The following is a 23257-nucleotide window of genomic DNA, read 5'->3' as shown; positions in this document are numbered from 1 at the left end:
TGAACAGACACTTCTCAAAAGAAGACATTTATGCAGCCAACAGATACATGAAAACATGCTCGTCATCACTGGCCATCAGAGAAAAGCAAATCAAAACTACAATGAGATACCATCTCACAGCAGTTAGAATGGGAATCATTAAAAAGTCAGGAAACAACAGGTGCTGGAGAGGATGTGGAGAAACAGGAACACTTTTACACTGTCAGTGGGACTGTAAACTAGTTCAACCATTGTGGAAGACAGTGTGGCGATTCCTCAAGGATCTAGAACTAGAAATACCATTTGACCCAGCCATCCCATTACTGGGTATATACCCAAAGGATTATAAATCATGCTGCTATAAAGACACATGTACATGTATGTTTATTGCAGCACTATTCACAATAGCAAAGACTTGGAACCAACCCAAATGTCTATCAATGATAGACTGGATTAAGAAAATGTGGCACAGCTGGGCGCGGTGGCTCACGCCTATAATCCCAGCACTTTGGGAAGCCGAGGCAGGTGGATCACAAGGTCAGGAGATTGAGACCATCCTGGCTAACACAGTGAAACCCCGTCTCTGCTAAAAATACAAAAAATTAGCTGGGCATGCTGGTGGGCACCTGTAGTATCAGCTACTCGGGAGACTAGGCAGGAGAATGGCAGGAACCCGGGAGGCGGAGCTTGCAGTGAGCCGAGATTATGCCTCTGCACTCCAGCCTGGGCGACAGAGCGAGACTCCATCTCAGAAAAAAAAAGAAAAAAGAAAATGTGGCAAATATACACCATGGAACACTATGCAGCTATAAAAAAGGATGAGTTCATGTGCTTTGTAGGGACATGGATGCAGCTGGAAACCATCATTCTCAGCAAACTATGGCAAGAACAGAAAAGCAAACACTGCATGTTCTCACTCATAGGTGGGAATTGAATAATGACAGCACCTGGATACAGGAAGGGGAACATCACACACCAGGGCCTGTTGTGGGGTGGCAGGAAGGGGGAGGGATAGCATTAGGAGATATTCCTAATGTAAAAGACGAGTTAATGGGTGCAGCACACCAACACAGCACATGGAAACATATGTAAAAAACCTGCATGTTGTGCACATGTACCCTAGAACTTAAAGTATAGTAAAAACAAACAAACAAAAAAACCATGTATCAAATTTGTAAATAAAGGACTATATATTAATTTTGTAAATAAAATGAAAAGACAAGTATATGTGAAAAAAAAAGAAACATGTTTGCCCACATCATAACCTCTTCTTAATTGGAAATGTTCCAGACATCCAATGAGCATCAAAAATAATTTTAAGATTTTAAATTACAAAAAAGATCACTTGCAACATTTATCCTATATACATGTACTCAGTTATTTCATTGTAAACAGTTTACCTAGATGACTTCTGAAAACTGAGATGTTAGACACAGCTAGTCATCATTTAAAGTTAGTAATTTCCTTGTTAATAACTTTTTTAACAGTCAGTGAACATCAGGCATTCACAGAAGTAAGAACCTTAAAGTTAAATATTTGGATATTTTTGCCAATAACTCAGAAGATTTAGCTAACAACATTAAATTAGTCTTATTTATCAAAAACGGCACACAAACCAAGATCATTTCATTTTGGCTGGGTTTATTGTTTTATAACCCTCTATATCAAGCTATGACACCTCCAAATATCTAGTAGAGACAAATATAAAACGCAGGCAGAAACGTATGCTGACAATTCTGAAGATATTTGAAAGCCAGCTTGTTTAGTAAAGATTTTTTTTTAAGTCACATAAACTTGAAAAAAATACTTTGGATTTACTTCTGAGCACTCTTTCATTTATAAGCCAGTTTGGTAGACGCGACATATGACATAATAAATGTACATATGTAAACACATTTAGACATATATACACACACATAAACAAGAATCCAATAGCTTTTACCTCAGAACTCTAGTCATGAGATAGCAAAACAAACTCACTGGTTTCCATGGCTACACTTTTTTCTCCTGGATAGGTAAAAACAAACTCACTGGTTTCCATGGCTACACTTTTTTTTCCTGGATAGGTAATCCAATGAAGGCTGTGAACCGAGATTTTGAATAAAGCAATTTTCATGACAGTTTGATTTTTAAAGGCCAAAACCTCCTCAGACTCTAAAGAACACTGGGGGCAAACAGCTCCACAGAAGAACAACACCTGAAACCTGCTAACCAGGTCCAACCCCGCTTAGAACAGCCACGTAAACACCTGCATACAGGGACCTCCATCCCACTTTCTCATTCAACAGCAAACTCCAGATTCCAAAGTATTACAAAAGAACATCAGTTTATCAAATTCAAATTTCCCAGGACTGTATCGACACACACCAAACAATCACCAAAACACAATCCAACTGATGCAGCAACAAACAAGCCCCAAGTGTCCAAACCGAAGCAGCTGGGTGCTTCCTGTCTCCATTGGCTGGGCTTGATCAATCTGCAAACAAAAATTCATTTGGAATTTCTCACTTGAGAGGAGCCAATCCCGTTGTCTGATACCCACAAAAGACATTCACCTGGCTGGGCACAGAGGCTCACGCCTATAATCCCAGCACTTTGGGAGGCCGAGGCGGGTGGATCACTTGAGGTCAGGAGTTCAAGACCAGCCTGGCCAACATGGCAAAACCCTGACTCTACTGAAAATACACCACTGCAGTTGGTGCGCACCTGTAGTCCCAGCTGCTTGGGAGGCTGAGGCAGGAGAATTGCTTGAACCTGGGAGGCGGAGATTGCAGTGAGTTGAGATCACACCACTGTACTCCAGCCTGGGTGACAGAGCAAGACTCCATCTCAAAAAAAAAAAAAAAAAAAAAAGACACTCACTTTCTCAGACACACACACAACACAGAATTACACTCAAACCCACAAGAGTGGGTTCTGTGGCCCAGGCTGGAGTGCTGTGTGCGATCATAGTGTTACTAGAAAAAGAGATCCTGATCCAGACCCCAGGAGAGGTTCTTGGAACTCATGCAGGAAGAAATTCAAGGCAAGTCTCAGGGTGCAATGAGAAGACATTGTTCATTGAAAGCTACTCAGACGCAGAGTACAGCATCCTCAGAAAGCAAAACGAGGGACTCATCTTTAAGTTTTTCTTATATAGCAGGTCTTGTCTATGTAAAAGCTAAGCTAAGCCATGTCTATGTGTGGGTAGGCTGACAGCATGACAAAATTTATTATTCTGTTGATTTAAAGAAAACTCTCCTTGGTTTTTTTTTGTTTTTGTTTTTTTGTTTTGTTAGTGTGTACATACATCAAAGCATAAATATAATTATCTTGAAAGTGGCCAGGCGTGGTGGCTCACGCCTGTAATCCCAGCACTTTGGGAGACCACAGCAGGCAGATCACGAGGTCAGGAGTTCAAGACCAACCTGGCCAACATGGTGAAATCCTGTCTCTACTAAAAAATACAAAAATTAGCCAGGTGTGGTGACATGTGCCTGTAGTCATAGCTACTAGGGAGGCTGAGGCAGAAGAATCACTGGAATCCAGGAGGCGGAGGTTGTAGTGAGCTGAGATCATGCCACTGCATTCCAGCCTGGGGGAAGGAGCAAGACTCTGTCTCAAACAATAACAATAATTATTATCTTGAAAGCATATATTGCTGTGGGCATTGGGACATCTTGACTTTCTCTTGCTGTAGGACTCTGTCCCTGTGGGTGTCTTTAAGCCGTTTCCTTAAGTGTAAATATCTTATGACTATGGGTGGTGACTGGAAAGGAATGTGTCTTGTTAGTCTCAAAATGAAGCTGAACTTAAAATGGCATTATTCTGGCTCTCCTGGGCTCCTGCTTACCTGACAATAGCTAACTTTGGGCTCAAACCCCTGGACTCAAGCAATCCTCCCATCTCAGCCTCCCAAAGCACTGGCATTATATGGGTTGATTTAAATAAAGTAAAAACATTGATAAAAGTTTACTAAGCCTTGATGTTTGATGGCCAATCTACGTCTAATTATAATATTTAAGATTATATATATTTATATTTTAAATTATTTAAAACCAACCAAACCTCTTCTTTTCAGAAGAGCTTTTTGTTTGTTTTGAGATGGAGTCTCGCTCTGTCACCCGGGCTGGAGTGTAGTGGTGCAACCTCAGCTCACTGCAACCTCCCCCTCCCAGGTTTAAGCAATTCTCCTGCCTCAGCCTCCCAAGTAGCTGAGATTACAGGCACACGCTGCCACGCCAGGCTAATTTTCTGTATTTTAGTGGAGACAGGGTTTTACCGTATTGCCCAGGCTGGTCTCGAACTCTTGAGCTCAGGCAATCTGCCCACCTCGGCCTCCCAAAGTGCTGGGATTACAGGCCTGAGCCACCACGCCCAGCCCTTGGAAGAGTCTTTTAAAGGTTATAAAATTACATTTCCAAGTGTTAAAAATGAGTATATGAGTTTTAACATCGTTTTGTAGCAATAACGTCATTTAACAAGCGAAAGAAAAACGTCCAAATACGTGTTTTAAAATGATCACTCCACACTCTTTCAAAAAGCAGTTCTTTTCTTACTCATGATAAGATGCATCTTTACCCACAAGGGCAATCAATTGTAGTTTTTCAAAAATATTTTCTAGGTATCCCACTAACAGCCACTTTTCACAGAACAGATCATTACATTTGCCTATAGTCCCAGCTACTCTGGAGGCTGAGGCAGGAGAATTGCCTGAACCTGGGAGGCGGAGGTTGCAGTGAGCTAAGATAGATGCCATTGAACTCCAGCCTGGGCGACAGAGTGAGCCTCTGTCTCCAAAAAAAAAGCAAGTATTATTGAATACTTGCTATTCAAAAAGAAAAAAAAAGGTAAATATCAAATTAACGAACCTTCTTTTTAGAGAACATTAGCAAATGAAAGCAGGTCACTCAAGAGAAATGCCGGAGAATGCTTGCTGACCCGGGAATGTGTGAAACCCAGTGGTCCTCAATTCGAAAAGCATCACATTGATTAGTTTGTCGGGTTTTTCTGTTTGAAGGAGCTGGTGAGAGAAGCAAGTGTTTCAGACATGATCCCACCTGGAAGCTGCCATTAGCGTCTCCTTAGTGCCTTGTTGAATGAGAAGCCCTATTAATTCCAGGGGCATTACCTGGAAGGATTAAATGACAAAGAGTTGGGTGGCAGTTAGGGAGGCCTGTTTGTCTTCTAAATGTATCCATTCCTTTATGGGGTGCTTTGATTGGATGCAGTGCAGACAGGAAAATTAAATAGGAAATATAATCCTCATCTCCTCTTGGAATACAGCATATCAGTAGGATGACCATACAACCAACTTGGCTTGTCTGGGACAGTCCCAGTTATACCTGTTGCGTTGGTGTCCTGCCTGGGTCAGCATTTGTCACAGGCTTTTCATTTTCAATGAAGTATTGTTAGTAACAGCTACAGGAGGAGGGTTGATAGGCCTTTACTTTGTGCTGTGAGCTCCCACTACAGTTACACCTGTCAGGGTCCACTCAGGAGACACAGCCACATCAGTTATGTGAACAGAGGAGAATAGAAAGGATTGTTAGTTAAGAAAAGGGGCACAAAGTAGCATGCGAAAAAGGAGCAGCTGTTACCCGTAGGCTCAATGAGAGTGGATGAGGAAAGACTAAAGTCTTAGGAGAACTTCACCCCACCCCCACCCTGCACACACTTCGGGCTGAGACTCAGATCTTTTTGAAGAGGATGCACCTGCCACAGAAACATGCAGCTGCCGCTGGCAGAGTCCATGGGTCAGAGTGGGCCACCAGGAGCTGTCTGCCATTGCCAGAGCCATGTGCAGAAGCGAAAGGCCACGTAGGGACACAGCTGCCTGAGGTTGCAGCTGTTGTGACTGCAGAAAAGGCTGTTGCGTGGAGAAAGAATGAGAATGTGGCTGGAGATGGTCCGTGTGGGCTGCTGGACCCTGCACTGAGTGGTCACAGGAGGACCAGAACCTGGAAGGACAGTGTCTTCCTACTGGGCTTTCCTGGCAGTGTCTCACTGGCGTCCTCTAGTGACGAAGCGTAGCATTGTGTCATCCAGCGAAGTAATGGCAACTCCAGGGTTGCAGATGTGTCCTGTGAGGAGGCTCTGGAGCCAAGAGACAATAAATTGGTAGGTGACTCACAGGCGTAGGATGCTCACTTTAATCTGTGGTTAAATCTGACAGGCAACTTCTGAGTCTGATCCTTTCCAGAAGTCTCCCCCTTCAAGGACAGGACATAAGGAACTCAGTCGCTGATAAAACAACTTAATCCTTGTTCACAAGCAGCTAGGGACAGCTAAGTCCTTCTGGACTCTAGTACTGAGGAGATAATTATTCAGGACTGCTTTCCCCTGAGAGCCACTTGGTTGTAACGTGGCTCATGCTGTGGCTTTTGAGAAGTCATCATTTGGCAGGGTCAGTTGGAAACGTGGAAAAGTATAGTTTAGGTACGTAGTTTAAACTATAATTAGGCATATTTAAATAGAGGTTCTATAAAATAGAGGCATATTTAATAGTGGAAATAGAAGCTATAAATTATTATAGAAAAAAGCCCAAACTCTCTTGCTACAGTGGTTTTGTTATTCATTATATAGGAAAATCTACAGCCATTTATTTATTTTATTGTTTGACTATACTTTTTAACTTTATTTTATTTATTTTGAGACAGAGTCTCACTGTGTCACTCAGGCTGGAGTACAGTCGCACCATCTCGGCTCACCACAACCTCTGCCTCTCAGGTTCAAGCGATTCTCCGGCCTCAGCTTCCCGAGCACTGGGATTAGAGGCACCTGCCACCATGCCTGGCTAATGTTTTATATTTTTAGTAGAGACACGGTTTCGCCATGTTGGCCAGGCTGGTCTCGAGCTCCTGACCTCAGGTGATCCACCCACCTTGGCCTCCCAAAGTGCTGGAATTACAGGCAAGACCCACCGCGCCCAGCTTGTTTGGCTATACTTTAATTTTGCAATAAATCCTTTTAGCAAACAGTGAGCTCAAAAATTAAGTACTGAATTTTCATATCACAAGAGGTGGAATGTTTAGTGTGCACAAAATGTTGCTGCTTACCACCCACCAGTGGTACCATAGTGCTATTTCTGACCATGGAAAAACTATACGATGCTAATCTATAAGGAAGTACTAGCACCTCCTTCAAAAGTTAGAAGTTATTTTAAGAAAATTCTGGCCAGACGCGGTGGCTCACCCCTGTAATCCCAGCACTTTGAGAGGCCGAGGCAGGTGGATCACAAGGTCAGGAGTTTGAGACCAGCCTAGTCAATATGGTGAAACCCTGTCTCTACTAAAAATACAAAAATTAGCCAGGTGTGGTGGCAGGTGCCTATAGTCCCAGCTACTCTGGAGGCTGAGGCAGGAGAATTGCCTGAACCTGGGAGGTGGAGGTTGCAGTGAGCCAAGATAGATGCCACTGAACTCCAGCCTGGGTGACAGAGTGAAACTCTGTCTCCAAAAGAAAAAAAGAAAGAAAGAAATTTCTGTCCAAAGATAACAATCTATCAAGTACATTGCAGAGGATATATTTATACATTAGTTTGTAAAGCAGGCTGTTCATTTTATCAAATGACTGTTATTTGAAGTTAATTTCTGTCATTTTCAAAAAGTAAAGCAATACATGGAAGCATTGACTCCATTAGCAGAAGAAAATCTTTTGTTTTGTTCAAGTAAGTTTCATCAGATGTTTCCAATTAAAAAGCAGTGTAAGTTTTTCATCTAATTCATGGATAGAATTAAAAATAAGCTTTTAGAAGTTCCCTTTCCTACAGGGAAAATATATAATATGTTGTGAATAAATGCTGTTAAAAATTTAGTTAAGCCTGGGCAACAGAGTGAGACTCCACCTCAAAAAAAAAAAATTACTTGGCCGGGCACGGTGGCTCAGGCCCGTAATCCCAGCACTTTGGGAGGCCGAGGCGGGCGGATCATGAGGTCAGGAGATCGAGACCATGATGAAACCCCGTCTCTACTAAAAAATTAGCCGGGCGTGGTGGCGGGCACCTGTAGTCCCACCTACTCGGGAGGCTGAGGCAGGAGAATGGTGTGAACCGGGGAGGCCGAGCTTGCAGTGAGCCAAGATGGCGCCACCGCACTCCAGCCTGGGCAACAGAGTGAGACTCCATCTCAAAAAAAAAAATGTAGTTAAAATGTGTATCAGGGAAGATTTTCATAGAGTCATGTAAATCAAATTTTGATGAGTCACAACCCTGGAGTTGGTTAAGACGAACACACATTTTGAATTTTATTAATGAAGCTGCAATATTCTTCTGTTTAAAATAGCATTTATAGTTACCAAAATTTACAAATTTCCTTTATATAGTTACAACTACAAAATATTTGTGATGAAGCTGCTGATAAATACAAATACGATATGATATTGGTGATGTATTGATGGCAGCGCCTGCTTTTCCTCTTTGCTGCCCACGAGCAATTGGAATGCAGCTGTGTGTGCTTTTTTGGAGCACGATTCTAAATCAGCCTAAAAGTTCTATCATGTTATTAACCTTCTTTGAACTGAGTCCTCTAAATTTCAGGTGCATTTTGTTTAAAATCAGTTAGGAATATTTAGTCAAAATATTCAGAGTGAAGCCCCCAAAAATTTAATTTTGGAAGCTTTTAGTTACTTGAAATCATTGAAAACAAAATTTGCAAACAGGAAGATATTCAAAGTTCTACGAAACCAAAGGAGAAACTAATTAAACAGCATCAGCTTAATAGTATATAGGACTTAACTTTCTGAAATTCTATAATTGAGTTTTGGCATATCTTGATTTGGAGGAAGAATCTTTAGATGGGCTTCCTATTTTCAATTGGATAAATGTATAGGCTATACTAGAATGCAGTGAAACCGGGATGTCCAAAATGTTCACTGCACAAAAATTTGGTGAAAACTTCAAAAGGATTATTTAAGTAAGTCAGTTCATAAGCTTTGTCTGATAAAAGTATCTGGAAAAGAAACACATTGTATGCAGGCAAAAAGATTGTAACTGTGGAAATATTCAGACTGAAATACTTGTACATTTTAATATAAGAAAAAATAGAATTGAGACAGTTCTTCGTTTGTCAGAATTTGCTCTGGGCTTACCACATCTCTCAGCTCCTGAAGAATGCTTCCTCCATAAAAATGTCATAGTCTAACAGCAGGAACAGCTACATGATTTGCAGGGCCCAATGCAAAACGAAAATGCAGGATCCTCTGTTCAAAAACTATAAATAATTTCAAAATGATGACAGTAAAACATCCATCCAAGTTTGTGTCCCTGTGAGTGAGGAGCCCTGCATGGCTGCATAGGTCACACAGGACCTATGGTCAACAGACAAGAGTCAATTGACCATGATAGTAATTTTACATTTATTGACAATAAAGTGCATTTTATAAAAATTTTCTTAATAAGATCCTATTGAAAAATACCTTATTGAGGAAAAATACCAGCGATGTTTGATAAAGGTAGATTCAGCTAAGGGATGAATTACAGTATATGAATATGCACCAAGAATACTGTCTTAGTAAGCTTAGGCTGCCATACAAAATACCATAGATTAGGCAGCTTAAACAACAGAAATGTATTCGCTCACAGTTTTGGAGGCTGGAAAGTCCAAGATCAGGATGCCAGCACAGTAGGTTTTTGTGATGGCTCTCTTTTTGGCTTGCAGACAGCTACCTTCTTACTGTGTTCTCACATGATGGATAGAGATCTCTCTTCTTCTTCTCATAAAGCCACAAATTACATCAGATTGCGGTCCCATCTTTATTACCTCATTTAACCTAAATTACCTCCTTGTGGGCCCTAACTCTCAACACGATTACATTAGAAGTTAGGGCTTCAACATATGAATTTGTGGAGGAGAGAGGAGCACAATTCATTCCATAGCAAATAATTATTCTGTACTTTAAAAATATTTCAATAGTCAACATATTTTTAAACTTTTTGATTTTAAAAAATAGATGTGTTGAATTTAATCTTTTGGAAAAAATGTATTTTTAAAGAATATTTGACAAGAATTATTTTTAGGTCCTCTTTAATAAAAATTGCTCTGGCAGTCAACAATTTTTTAATTTTTAAAAAATTGACACGTAAAAATTGTATAGACTTTTAATTGTATATGTCAGGGTATACGATGTGATGTTTTGATATATGGATACATGGTAGTGAAACGGGAAAAATTCCCTTGTTCCCCTTGCAGAGCGTGTGCTGGGGTTGTGGCTCGCTTCTTCAGTGCCCTGCTGCTCCAAACTTTAGGGGAGAATACAGACAGGCAGGCTGTGGGGTCCAACCCCGGCAGTGCCTAGGGGTGAATGTTCACCCTCCTGAAGCCCCAGTGGGCATGTGTTACAGGGTGCTCTTTTAGCCATCCATAGGCGGCTTGTGTTAACCAGCTCAGTCACGCCCTTGCCTTATCGCAAGGACAGAGGGCTTTCTGTATCCCCGGTTCTTGCCTTGATGTACCAGAAGAATCGGATCACATGTGGGCTTGGAGAATGAGTGCAAGGTAAGCCTGGCGTCCCAGGCTCTCCTCCGCCTGCCCCAGCCAAACTCCACGTTGTTCTGCCGGCCGATGGCCTGCCTGCATGCCAGTGCCTGTTAGTGCGTCCCATTCCTCTCAACGTCCAGCCGCTCATGTATTCCTCCACTGATGTGCTCCTCTCGATGTCCAGCCACCTGTGTGTCTGCCTGTTAGGGTCTCAGGGGGTTTTACAGGCACACGGTAGGGGCGTGGCAGGCCAGGGTGGTCTTGAGAAATGCAACATTTGGGTAGGAAAACAAAATGCCTGTCCTCAACTAGGTCCATGGGCACAGGCCCAGGGTTGGAGCCCTAGCCAGGGACCACGCCCTTTCCCCCCTCCATGTCATTTAAAGGGAGCACATCCTTCCATATCAGTGGAATGGCTAAAACAAGCTAATTCACATATGCGTTACCTCATCTGCATTTTTGTGTGTGTGATGACAATGTCAGAGTAGGCGGTTAGACGTGAGCAGGGCACGCGAGGGTCCCCAAGAATGTTGGACATTTGTCAAGCCACGGTCTGACAATTATAAATCTGTCCCTCCGAAATAATGAGCAGGACAAGGAGGGACCCCAGAGCGGTCTGGTTCTCATTGGGACGGGGACAGAAGGGCATAAAACTATCTCTCTAGGGTAATAAGTGGCCCATGACTGGCGCTGGGAATAACAGGAGTCTTGCAACAGACAGAAGACACCTGGAGTGAGCAAGCCACAGTCCCAGACACGGGTTTGAGCATGTGCAGTAATAGCAAAGGGTGACATTTACCCGGTATATGACTTTCCTCTAGGGGCGCTCGACCAGTAAGGGAGAATTGCGTCTAATGGGCATGCGCACGACTTCAGTAACTCTACTGCGCCTGCGTCTCCTCCCAAGCATCCTGCGCCTACTGGCAGGGCTACTGGGCATGCAGTAACTGAGGGACAGCCCGCCCAGGGGAAGAACGAAGAGCAGAGACAGAGAGCCTGGAAAAGGGTAAGGGGTATAAAAATCTAAGCAGGCCGGGGTGGTGGCTTACGCCTGTAATCCCAGCACTTTGGGAGGTCGAGGTGGGTGGATCAGGAGGTCAGGAGATCAAGACCATCCAGGTTAACACGGTGAAACCCTGTCTTTACTAAAAATACAAAAAAATTAGCCGGGCGAGGTGGCATGTTCCTGTAGTCCCAGTTACCCAGGAGGCTGAGGCAGGAGAATCGCTTGAACCCTGGAAGCAAAGGTTGCAGTCAGCCAAGATTGCACCACTGCACTCCAACCTGGGCGACAGAGTGAGACTCCGTCCAAAAAAAAAAAAATTGAAGCGGAAGAAGCACCTGATTTTTCAGATCTCCTGCTTGACCCTCTTCCAAGCCTACTTTCTCCAATAAACTCTCACATTGCTTAAAATAAACGTTCCCTTGTGCTTTAACCCTTGTCTGTCTCTCATTTGAGTTCTTTCCTTCAGAAGTACAAAGGACCAAGACTGCTGCAAAGTCGCCACTCCCGAGTTCCTCCAGATAGCTGCAGACACACGTCGTTAACAAGAACACTTCAAATCTCTTAGTCATTTTCAAGTATATAATGTGTTGTTTTTAATTATAGCCAACATGATTTATAATAAATAAATTAAAAAAAAATAAAACAACCCAAGTTGGGCGTGGTGGCACATGCCAGTAGTCCCAGCTACTTGGGAGGCTGAGGTGGGAAGATTGCTGGAGCCCAGGAATTTGAGGCCAGCCTGGGCAACATAACAAGACCCCATCTCTAAAAGTAAATAAATAAAACCTTAATTGTGTTCATTTTCCCCTTTCATTTTCAGATTTCCCATTTTGGCTACACTTCACATGCAGCACATTATATGGAAGTACACAGCAGTTCCCCCCTTATCTGCAAAGGACATGTTCAGAGATCTCCAGTGGCTGGCTGAAACCATGGATAGTACTAAATCCTATATATACAGTGGTTTTTTTCCTATACATATATATGATAAAGTTTATAAATTAGGCACGGTAAGAGATTAACAACTCATAATAAAATATGAGTTAAACTCATATGCAATATAATATATGCAATAAAATTGAAATACGGTCAAACTCTGTAAAGTATTTGATTTGTTCTGAGCCAAATGTGGGTGACCATGGCCTGTGACACAGCCCAAGAAGATTCTGAGAACATGTGCCCAAGGTGGTGGTGGTCGGGGGGAGGCTTCCAGGTCATAGGTGGATTCCAAGATTTTCTGGCTGGCAATTGGTTGAAAGTTTATCTAAAGACTTGAAATCAGTAGAAGGGAGTGTGTGGGTTAAGATAAGGTGTTGTGGAGACCAAGGGTCTTATTCTGCAGATGAAGCCTCCAGCTACTCTGCTCGGGAGGCTGAGGTAGGAGAATCGCTTGAACCCAGGAGGTGGAGCTTGCAGTGAGCCAAGATCGCGCCACTGCACTCCAGCCTGGGCAATAGAGTGAGACTCCACCTCAAACAAAAAAACCAACAATAATGGTGTGCAGAGCAGGGAGTGTGAGGGACAAAACCAGCACTACCCAGCCTTTCTTTCCCCTGCTGTCCCACTCATCCTTGCCACATCTCCTGCTGCTCCTGAGTCCCATCTGTCACCCCAGCCTGGACACTAAGGGGAAAGAGGACCAGGAAGAGTGGGAGCACAGCTGCACCAGGTAAAGGAGGGGCAGGCTCCCACTGCCTGCAAAAGAAGTCCTTCCTGCCTCCCTGGGACACTGCGTGGCTCCTCCATTGGAGCCTGACCCGTCCTTCTGCTCCTGGATGGCTGGGTGCAGGGATCACATTTCCAGCAACTAACACAAATGGCCCCAGAAACCTTAGCTGTCTTTTCTGTCTGTAATACTTGAGTGAAACAGAAAGGTATCTGGTGCTGACTCGTGAAGTCGCCATAAACTCCATTACTATAAAGGGAACACAACCATCATTTGACATTTTCAGAAGTGGGCAGTGTGTGTGTGTGAATAGGCATGTGACCCAGCAGTCCCCAGGAAAGCAGAAACACCCACAGGGCAGGGGACTGCTGTCACCCTCGTCTGGCTCACCTGCTCCTCCAACCTCCGTGCAGGCTTCCGGAGAGCTTGTGGCAGTTTTGGAACTGAGCTCCCCGCACCTCCTTGCAGCACCCCATTTCACCCCATTCTCTCCCTAGAAGTGGGATGAGACTCCACTACTGAGTAGAGGAGACAGAGAAGCACCATTTATCTTCTTGAGCCCAGGAAAAGTCACACCACCGCCCTCAATGGCAGCTGCCTGCCCACAGTGAAGTCATGGGGTCCCCATGGCTGTGGGGGGTGGGCAACACCTTCCCCAGGCAGGGGTGAGCTAAGTGGTCACTGCCGCCCTAACGTGACCCAGACCCAGAGCAGCCATTTCAGATCCTAGGAAACATCTCCCACGCGGGCACACAAACACACAGAGTAAATGCGGCATCCCACCATCGGGCCCTTTATTTCTGAACTGCCACCACGGCACGGATAAGGCCACTTGGGTCGCAGGCACACTGTGGAGTGTAGGGGACAGAAAGGAGAGGGGCTGCACAGAGGCCGCCCTGTCCTCAGGGAGAGGAAAAGCGGCCGCAGAAGAGAATCCCGTTGGTCTTGCTGTGCTGGATGAAGAAAAGGAAGGGGTGGTCGGCGCAGAAGCGGGGGACGAATCGGGCGCACCGCATCATCATGATGGCAGCTGTGGCGGCTGCGGCCTCCGTGCCCTCCTCGTTGACCTCCACAAAGGACTTGTGCACGACCTTGGACAGACACAGGTCTGCCTTGGACATTCCAGAGAAGTCTGCCTTGCCCAGCTCGAAGGCGTCGGTCATGCCCAGGCTGCACAGGACGCTCTCCATGTCATAGCTTTCCTCCAGTTTAAACCGAGGGAGGGACACCTCCACCTTCTCTTCATCCATCATGTCCAGCCTCGTCCATTCCACGAACTTCTCGTAAGTGAGTTCTTTCTCCACCTAGAGGGAGACAGTTGAAGACTTTAAGACCTAGGGTGCTGCTGCCCACCAGGGCCCTGTGCTGTGCTGCGGATGCCGGACACCGGTGGCAGCGTGGCTATGGTCAGCAGCGGTCTGGTGTTAAATGGCTGACCGCGAAGTGGGGAAAGCAGCCACGGCAGACACCCGCGAGCAGCTCCCTCGCTAGCACGCCTCTCTCACAGCTTAGCTGTTACCGTTCTCAAGTCGGTGGTCTCGTCCGGAAGCATGATGATCATATTCAGCTCCTTGCCAACATACGGAAGCACCAAGATTTGGGTAAATATTTCTCCTATATAGGTCTTCTTAAAAGTAGACTGCATAAACATCATTTGCACAGGTTTCTCCTCATTCTACAAAGAAAACAGATAAACATTAAGCTGAAGCAAGACCCCACTGACACATGGGACAAACCTGTCGGAGCCGGCCACTCTCTGCAGGGAGGAATGCAGCTCGGTTTCTCCCCAGCTTCCAGAACACACGGCAGCACCTTCTCTGCCATCTTCATCACCGCAGCCTCCAGAAACCGGCGTGCCTGGGGCCCAAACCCGACACGTCTTTCCTCTCATTGCTCTCACTCAGCCTCATGACTTTAAACACAATATCACACCAAATTTACCTCCAGCCTGGGCCTCTGCCCTGTCCTTGGGACTCCTGCATTTTACTGCCCACCTGACACCTACGTTTGGACATAAAAGAAACTCCCGATGCCACCTGTAATGTGGCGCTCCGTAGATCCTTCAGGTCAGCTCTGTCTACTACAGCTCCGCCCATCTCAGCTGAGGGCAGCGTCGCCGTCCAGTGGTCAAAAGCCCTCGAGTGCCCTGACTCCTGTCTTTCTCTCGCAGCCTGTGTCTGACTCACTGGTAAATTATATTGGCTCTATCTCGAAAACATAACCAAAATCTGACCTGTTCCTTCTGCCTCAGCCGCTGCCAGCCTAGCCCTGGAATATTGTGATAATATGATTGTGACCGTTCCCGGCACAGCGGCCAGAGGGACCGGGTAGAACCTAAGTCAGATCACATGGTTCTTTGGCAGGACACTCTTCCCTGGCTCCCCGTTTACCCAGAGCAGGAGCTGAAAGTCCCTAAGACGACCTGGAATTGTGATAGCTCATCTCTCTTTAATCACTAACAAGATGTACGAGGGCTTTGTTTGACTACAGGTAACAGAAACCCCAGGTCACCATGGTTTAGCTTCTAGGAGCTAAGCCCAGTTTCCTCTCCCTTTGTTTATCTGCTACAGTCACAGAGGCCTCCTCACTGCACTGACAGCAAACCCGGTTCATCTCATCTCTACACAGCAAGCTTGTCCTCCAATACCTGGAGAGTGAACTTCTGCCTCTTTATGGTCTTTGTTCAAAAATCACTTTGGCAGAGAAGCTGTCCTTGATCATCTTACCTGACGCTACACCCCCACCCCAAAAACAGCTTCCTATCCCCTCCCTTGGTATATCTCTGTAGCATTTACCACTGTCTAATACACTCCTATTTTATTTATGCTTGCTGTCTCTCCCCCAAGAAAGCATAAGCTTCACCAGGGCAAGCATGCTTTGCTGGTTTTGTGCATGGCTGAAAAATACCTAGCACCATGCCTGATGCACAGAAGACACTCAGTCAGGTTGGGCATGGTGGTTCATGCCTGTAATCCCACCACTATGGGAGGCCAAGGCAGACGGATCACCTAAGGTCAGGAGTTCGAGACCAGCCTGGCCAACATGGTGAAATCCCACCTCTACTAAAAATACAAAAATTAGCTGGGTGTGGTGGTGCACTCCTGTAATCCCAGCTACTTGGGAAGCTGAGGTAGGAGAATCACTTGAACCTGGGAGGCAGAAGTTGCAGTGACCCAAGATTGCACCACTGCACTCCAGCCTGGGAGACAGACCGAGAGTCCATCTCAAAAAAAAAATAAAAATAAAAATAAGGCACTCAGTCAACCTCTGCTGAATAAATCATAAATGCATAAATGAATTAATGAGCTGGGATGCTGAAAAGGCCAGGCAACATTTACACATCTCACCAGAAAAAACTGCACTGGTCACCAACCCCAGCCAGCCAATGAGAAAGGCCGGAGGCCAGGAACCACACCCCATCCACCAATCCTTCTCATTTCCTGACTCCAAGCTGCTCCTGTGAGTTGAGTAAATACCCTGCAACAGGCACAGTCAAAGATGCTGCATGGTTTCCAGTCTCTGGTGTAGCACATTCTTCTGTGTTAAATTGAACAATCAAAATACACTGCAGCGGCAGCTTTCTGCTTTCACGTGGTAGAGGCTCACCTGGGCTGGCCCTTAGCCTTTGGCTAGAGCAGTCTTCCGGGCCTCGGTGGCCCCACTCATTTCCTTGGCCAGCGGTAGGCATGTTTTTTCCGTAACTGACCAGACAGGAACTATTTTCTGGTTTGTGGCTACATATACCGTCTCTGTGACAATGAGTCAACTGCTGTTACAGGAGGAAATAAGTAAGTAAATAAGCAAGGGCCAGGCACGGTGGCTCACGCCTAATCCCAGCACTTTAGGAGGCCGGTGCGGGTGGATCACCTGAGGTCAGGAGTTCGAGACCAACCTGACCAACATGGTGAAACCCCATCTCTACTAAAAATGCAAAAATTAGCCGTGCGTGGTGGCACACACCTGTAATCCCAGTACTCAAGAGGCTGTGGCAGGAGAATCTGGGAGCGGAGGCTGCAGTGATCTGAGATCACACCATTGCACTCCAGCCAGGGCAACAAGACAGAAACTCTGTCTTGGAAAAATAAAAGTAAAACAATAATAATAACAAAAATAAAAATAAAAAAATAAGCATGGCTGTGTTTCAATAAACTTTAAAAAAAACAGGTGGTGGCCGGGCGCGGTGGCTCAAGCCTGTAATCCCTGCACTTTGGGAGGCCGAGGCGGGTGGATCACGAGGTCAGGAGATCGAGACTATCCTGGCTAACACGGTGAAACCCCGTCTCTACTAAAAATACAAAAAAAAAAACTAGCCGGGCGTGGTGGCGGGCGCCTGTAGTCTCAGCTACTCGGGAGGCTGAGGCGGGAGAATGGCATGAACCCGGGAGGCGGAGCTTGCAGTGAGCCGAGATCACGCCACTGCACTCCAGCCTGGGAGACACAGCGAGACTCCGTCTCAAAAAAAAACAAAAAACAAAAAACAAAAAACAAAAAAAAACAGGTGGTGGCCTGGCTTTGCTGTAGGCTGGAGTTTGCTGACCCCTGCCTTCAGTAATTCCTCCCTGCACCGCTTCAGGGTCCAAAGCCTCCAATCTTGTAATATAAAAAGATCTAACCTTAGTGACTGAATGATTCACTAAATACACAATTATGTAGACAAGTTCCATTTTATATAGAAGTAAATGAAATTAAGAATCTGTGTCAACTCAAAATCTGTTCCCTTGGAGGGACACTCAATACTGCAGCCCCTTCTTCATCCTTCTTCACTGCAGAGCTCAGAAAGCCCGGCAGGATTCCACATCTCCCCAAACCCACGGGACCTATAGCTCTGGCCTACACCATATAGAAAGAAGCTTTCCCTTTCTGAAAGGCAGAACCACCAAGGCGAAGGTTTAGGCTCTCCTCCCCTTGCTCCTCCCCGTCCCTGCCACCTGGACTGCTGAAGCCAGTTGAGCCATCTTGTGACCATGAGGAAGAAGGACCACATGCTGAGGATGGCAGAGCAGACTCCCTGGGATCATCAGCTGGTGCCAGACCAGCCCAGGTCTCACCTGCCTCCAGACCTCCTGGTAGGGGAGATGAGCTCCTAGGAACTAAACCATGGTGAACTGCGGTTTCTGTTACCTGTAGTCAAACAAAGCCCTTGTACATCTTGTTAATGATTAAAGAGAGAAATAATTTTTGCCAGGGGAAAATAGGACAGTTCATTTCAGAACAAAAGTTTGAAAGAAAATAATTCTTTCTGAATTGCAAGGAGAATAGACAATGAAAATTAATTTCTTGAGAAACTGAAGGCTCAAGTTCAAGTTAGCCTGGAAGATCTAACTGTGGTCAATGATCAAGAATACACTGTAATTAATATATTTTGTCTACTCTGTCTATGTTCAAAAATTTCTATAGTGAAAGATAAACAAAACCAGAGACAATAAAGTGGATTCAGTGAGAGGAAGATAAAGGGCCATCAGCAAATGACATCTTCCAAGCTGGAGGTGGTTAATCTCCGTGTCTATCTACATGGTTGGTTTGGTTGTTTGTTTTTTTTTTTTTTTTTTTTTTGAGGCGGAGTCTTCACTCTGTCGCCCAGGCTGGAGTGCAGTGGCACCATCTTGGCTCACTGCAAGCTCCGCCTCCCGGGTTCGCGCCATTCTCCTGCCTCAGCCTCCCGAGTAGCTGGGACTACAGGCGCCCGCCACCGCGCCCGGCTAATTTTTTGTATTTTAGTAGAGACGGGGTTTCACCGTGTTAGCCAGGATGGTCTCGATCTCCTGACCTCGTGATCCGCCCGCCTCGGCCTCCCAAAGTGCAGGGATTACAGGCGTGAGCCACCGCGCCCGGCCGGTTTGGTTGTTTTAAAACAAAAATCTGTACTTATCCTTACTATCAAGAGAAGACTGAATATCACTCATTGGTTTGGCATTTACTAGGCACCAGCTACGTGTCTGGCACTTGTCAGACGTCCTCCCTGCTCAGCCTCAATTCAGCAGGGAGAGTGGTTCCGCCCCTGCAGTGTGGCACGGCGGCCAGCAGGAGGCGCGGTAGCGGCGCGGAGGAGCCGTGTGCAGCGCGGCGGGAGGGCTGGCCCGGGGCTTCCCGGGACGCCGCCGGAGAGAAAGAAGCGTGTAGGTCCGGGTGAGAATGACGCTAGAGACCGGGGGAAATGTCCGCTAGAAGACGGCACACCGTATCTGGAGTCTGAGCTTGAGGACCTTGATGGAGCCTGGGGGCTGCAGCTTCAGACTTGCCCTGTAGGTGGCAGGGGGGATGCCAGGAGCCCAGGGACAGCGGCCACCCGATGGATGGCAAACAGGAGGGGCAGGGGCAGGGGCGGAAAGGGCCCGTGGAGGCCCTCGGCAGGCGGGCCCCGAGTCCGGGACGCTCGTGTGAACGCAGGCGCTGCTCCGGGAGTCGCCCCCGTCACCCGTCACGGCACCTTACTCGCCTTGCTGACTTTAAACCGCCTCTCCTCGGTGTTCTCCTTGTCAAACTGTTCATTCCAGTTTCCTTTGAAATAGACAGCATTCACCAGAACCAGCCTCGTCAATGGATCCACTGAGCCCGGAGACAGCAACTCCGCAATTTTACCTGAGCAGAGAATTAAAGACCACGTTAGGCAGGAGCGGCTGCTGATCCCGGACACACCGGGAATCGGCTGAGGCCCTCTTCAGCAGTCAAGTGCACGGATAGAGAGTTCCACTGTACCCCAAATATAAAGGGATGCGTGTCCTGAAAGCAAAGCAACAAAAACTTCTGATAAGAAAAACATCACCATTTGAATAAAACACACAAAGTGAACAAATACATGTTAATTATGCAGGATGAGTTCATAACACGAGATAGGAAGCAGTCGTGGGTGCCTATGACTTAAAGACAGGAAGTTAAAGGATTGTCAAAAAGGTGGGCAGTCAAAAGATGTTCTTTATAAGCTTAAAGAACAGGTTAGGCCAGGCACAGTGGCTCACACCCATAATTCCAGCACTTTGGGAGGCTGAGGTGTGAGGATCACTTGAGGCCAGGAGTTTGAGACCAGCCTGGACAACATAGTGAGGCCTCATCTCTTTAAAAAAATATTATTAAAATTAGCTGGGCATGGTGGTGCTACCTGTAGTCCCAATTACTTGGGAAACTGAAGCAGGAGGACCTCTTGAGCCCAAGAATTGAGGCTGTAATCTCAGCACTCTGGGAGGCCAAGGCGGGCGGATAACGAGGTGAAGAGATTGAGATCATCCTGGCCAACATGGTGAAATCCCGTCTCTACTAAAAATACAAAAATTAGCTGGGCATGATGGCACACACCTATGATCCCAGCTACTTGGGAGGCTGAGACAGGAGAATCGCTTGAACCTGGGAGGCAGAGGTTGCAGTGAGCTGAGAGCACACCATTGCACTCCAGCCTGGGCAATAAGAGCAAAACTCCATCTCAAAGAAAAAAAAAGAAAAAGAATTGAGGCTGCAGTGAGCTGTGATTGTGGTACTGCATTCCAGCCTGGGTGACAGAGGGAGACCCTGTCTCTAAAAAAAAAAAAAAATGTTTAAATTAAGAACCGTAGATAGACCAGGGCATGACCCGGTGTCCCACGCAATGCATGAAAACTGTAGACCGTACTACCCAAGAGCGAGGCAGCTTGAGATCCATACTGAATCTTTTATGTTACTTATGAAAGGGAAAACTATATTAACATGAACCCCCTCCTCAAAATTGAAATGTGGATTGGTCCAGAAGAGGTGTACCAAATACTGAAAGACATCACGGGTACGCTGAGAACGCAGGGAGAAGCCAGAGACAACAGCACACATCCAGCATTTCCAAAATGTCAAATAATGGCAACTGATTTCAGAAGCAGATTTTTTAAGTTTGCAGTTATTCAGAGAAAAAAAACATCATTCCTGTTTAGAATCTTGTGAAGATTGTGAAGTCTTGTGAAGGAACTGACAATAAAATGGGTTCAGATGCTGTTACGAGTAGAAAGCAATACATTTTCACCTTCTGTCTTTTCCGCTACCCAGGAGTTGATGTGTTTTCTGGACTTCTCTACGGCGCTGATGAAGTCAAGCTCCTCCATCTCTGCTTGGTAGAATTTTTGGCAGGAATCTCTAAAAGACTAGGATAGACAGAGTGACGTAACTGCCTGGCTACAAAAATGATGAACACCAACGGCCTCCTTCTTCATTGCACCAAATCAGAAAATCTATAATTTTATGATTGACATACATAATTTACAAATAAATATGAGGACTTAACCTGAAATACAACTTCCTAGCTTTAGCTATATTTAATCCTAGCTTAAAAACGTAGTCAAGGTCAGGTACTGTGGCCCACACCTGTAATGCCAGCACTTTGGGAGGCCGAGGTGGGTGGATCATGTGAGCTCAGGAGTTCGAGACCAGCCTGGCCAACATGGCGAAAGCCTGTCTCTACTAAAACTACAAAAATTAGCTGGGCACGGTGGCGGGCGCCTGTAATCCCAGCTACTCGGGAGGCTGAGGCAGGAGAATCACTTGAACCCAGGAGGCAGAGGTTGCAGTAAGCTGAGATCATTCCACCACACTCCAGCCTGCGCAACAGAGCGAAACTCTGACTCAGAAAAAAAAAACAAAAAAAACCTAAGTTGAATCAGTCTCTGAATATCAAACAAACTTCACCAACTGCTGGATCCTTTAAGGGAGCAGCCATGCATCAAGGAGCTGCCTGACAAGATGCTGACAAGACAGTTCAAAAGCACGAAGTAGACCTACCTTACTGAAATGCAGAGAATTTAAAACATATTGGCAGGTGAAAAGAAACAAATTACAAAAGCTTACGTATGGCATAGTGGCATTTAGAGCCACACGTTTCCTGCTGGACCCCAGCCCCCACCACCTGGCCACCTTTCTTTCTTTAGTGAATAACAGCAAGTATGACTTACTGAGAGGAAATCACAAGACTTTTCCCCAAAGAGCCTGTTGGCCGTCCTAAGCAAGTACTGCGTGCCAGTCTTGTTCACTTCGGTGAGAAGAGACTGGAAGCCCTGATGGATGTCTCCACCACCACCACTTTTATTGAAAGAAAGTACCTGAAATCAAAAACAGAATGAAAACACATCATTCCTGTATGCTCTGACTTCAGGAAATGAGGCAACCCCAAACTCAGCCTAACAACCATCCAGACCCTTACTACTGCTTAAAAGATCCATCCAAGGCCAGGCACGGTGGCTCACACCTGTAATCCCAGCACTTTGGGAGGCCAAGGTGGGCGGATCACCTGAGGTCAGGAGTTTGAGACCAGCCTGGCCAACAAGGCGAAACCCCATCTCTACTAAATATATAAAAATGAGCCAGGCCTGGTGGTGCATGCCTGTAATCCCAGCTACTCAGGAAGTGAAGGAAGGAGAATCACTTGAACCCAGGAGGCAGAGGTTGCAGTGAGCTGAGATCATGCCACTGCACTCCAGCCTGGCGACAGAGTGAGACTCCCTCTCAAAAAAAAAAAAAAAAAAAAAAAAGATCCATCAGATTAAAGGCCAGAAGGGTCTTGAAAGCCCCTCCCTGTACCCTGTCAGTGCTGGCATGAGCTGCAATGCCCTCCACAAACCCAGTCTCCTGATGCTCAGTACTTGGAGTCTGGTGGCAAACAAGGGTGCCAACCAGACCTCCCATCTATGCAAACGCAGGCCGCTCCTGACGTCAGAAGGGGCAGGCTCCCTCCTGCCCGTGGGTCTGGAATGGCCCTGTCACTGGCTCTGACTAATGATACAGTAGGTAGAATTCAGTAGAAGTGATGCTGTTCCAGGCCTAGGCCCTGTTTAAAAGGCCTGCCAGCTGCCATGTTCACTCTCTACCCTGGCCACCATGAAAGAAGGAAGTCCAAGCTATCCTGCTGAAGGCCACATGGAAAGCCCTGGAGAAAGTGCCACCACCTGTAGGGAGAGTTGTTTGAAGAATCAAGGCCTCCAGCCAGGCGCGGTGGCTCACACCTGCAATTCCAGCACTTTGGGAGGCCGAGGCCGGAGGATCACCTGAGGTCGGGAATTTGAGACCAGCCTGACCAACATGGAGAAACCCCATCTCTACTAAAAATACAAAATTAGCCTGGCGTGGTGGTGCATGCCTGTAATCCCAGCTACTCGGGAGGTTGAGGCAGGAGAATCGCTTGAACCCAGGAGGCAGAGGTTGCAGTGA

At 46.1% G+C, this 23257-nt stretch overlaps 1 protein-coding gene and 1 long non-coding RNA gene across 11 annotated transcripts in view; one reads left to right on the top strand and one right to left on the bottom strand.

Annotated features, from left to right (window-relative positions):
- The first annotated feature begins 11313 nt into the window (after nucleotides 1–11313).
- LOC105487312 (uncharacterized) lies at nucleotides 11314–12549 on the top strand. The gene is made up of 3 exons (XR_011624127.1): nucleotides 11314–11439; nucleotides 11906–12014; nucleotides 12260–12549. It is a non-coding gene; the product is annotated as an uncharacterized lncRNA (long non-coding RNA).
- Nucleotides 12550–13871: 1322 nt separating this feature from the next.
- LOC105487418 (serpin family B member 6) overlaps nucleotides 13872–23257 on the bottom strand; it is a 36829-nt gene continuing 27443 nt past the window's right edge. For all 10 annotated transcript variants that reach the window (XM_071097729.1, XM_071097728.1, XM_071097731.1 and 7 more), the window contains 5 exons: nucleotides 22006–22152; nucleotides 21084–21201; nucleotides 19542–19684; nucleotides 14625–14780; nucleotides 13872–14409 (listed from right to left, as the gene is read on the bottom strand). In XM_071097729.1, the coding sequence (XP_070953830.1) occupies nucleotides 14008–14409; nucleotides 14625–14780; nucleotides 19542–19684; nucleotides 21084–21201; nucleotides 22006–22152 (966 nt within the window). In that variant the 3' untranslated portion in view covers nucleotides 13872–14007. The remainder of the gene's footprint in view (nucleotides 14410–14624; nucleotides 14781–19541; nucleotides 19685–21083; nucleotides 21202–22005; nucleotides 22153–23257) is intronic.

Source organism: Macaca nemestrina, chromosome 5 (assembly GCF_043159975.1).
Source record: "Macaca nemestrina isolate mMacNem1 chromosome 5, mMacNem.hap1, whole genome shotgun sequence".
Lineage (NCBI taxonomy): Eukaryota > Metazoa > Chordata > Mammalia > Primates > Cercopithecidae > Macaca > Macaca nemestrina.
This window is presented reverse-complemented; position numbering and strand designations above follow the sequence as displayed.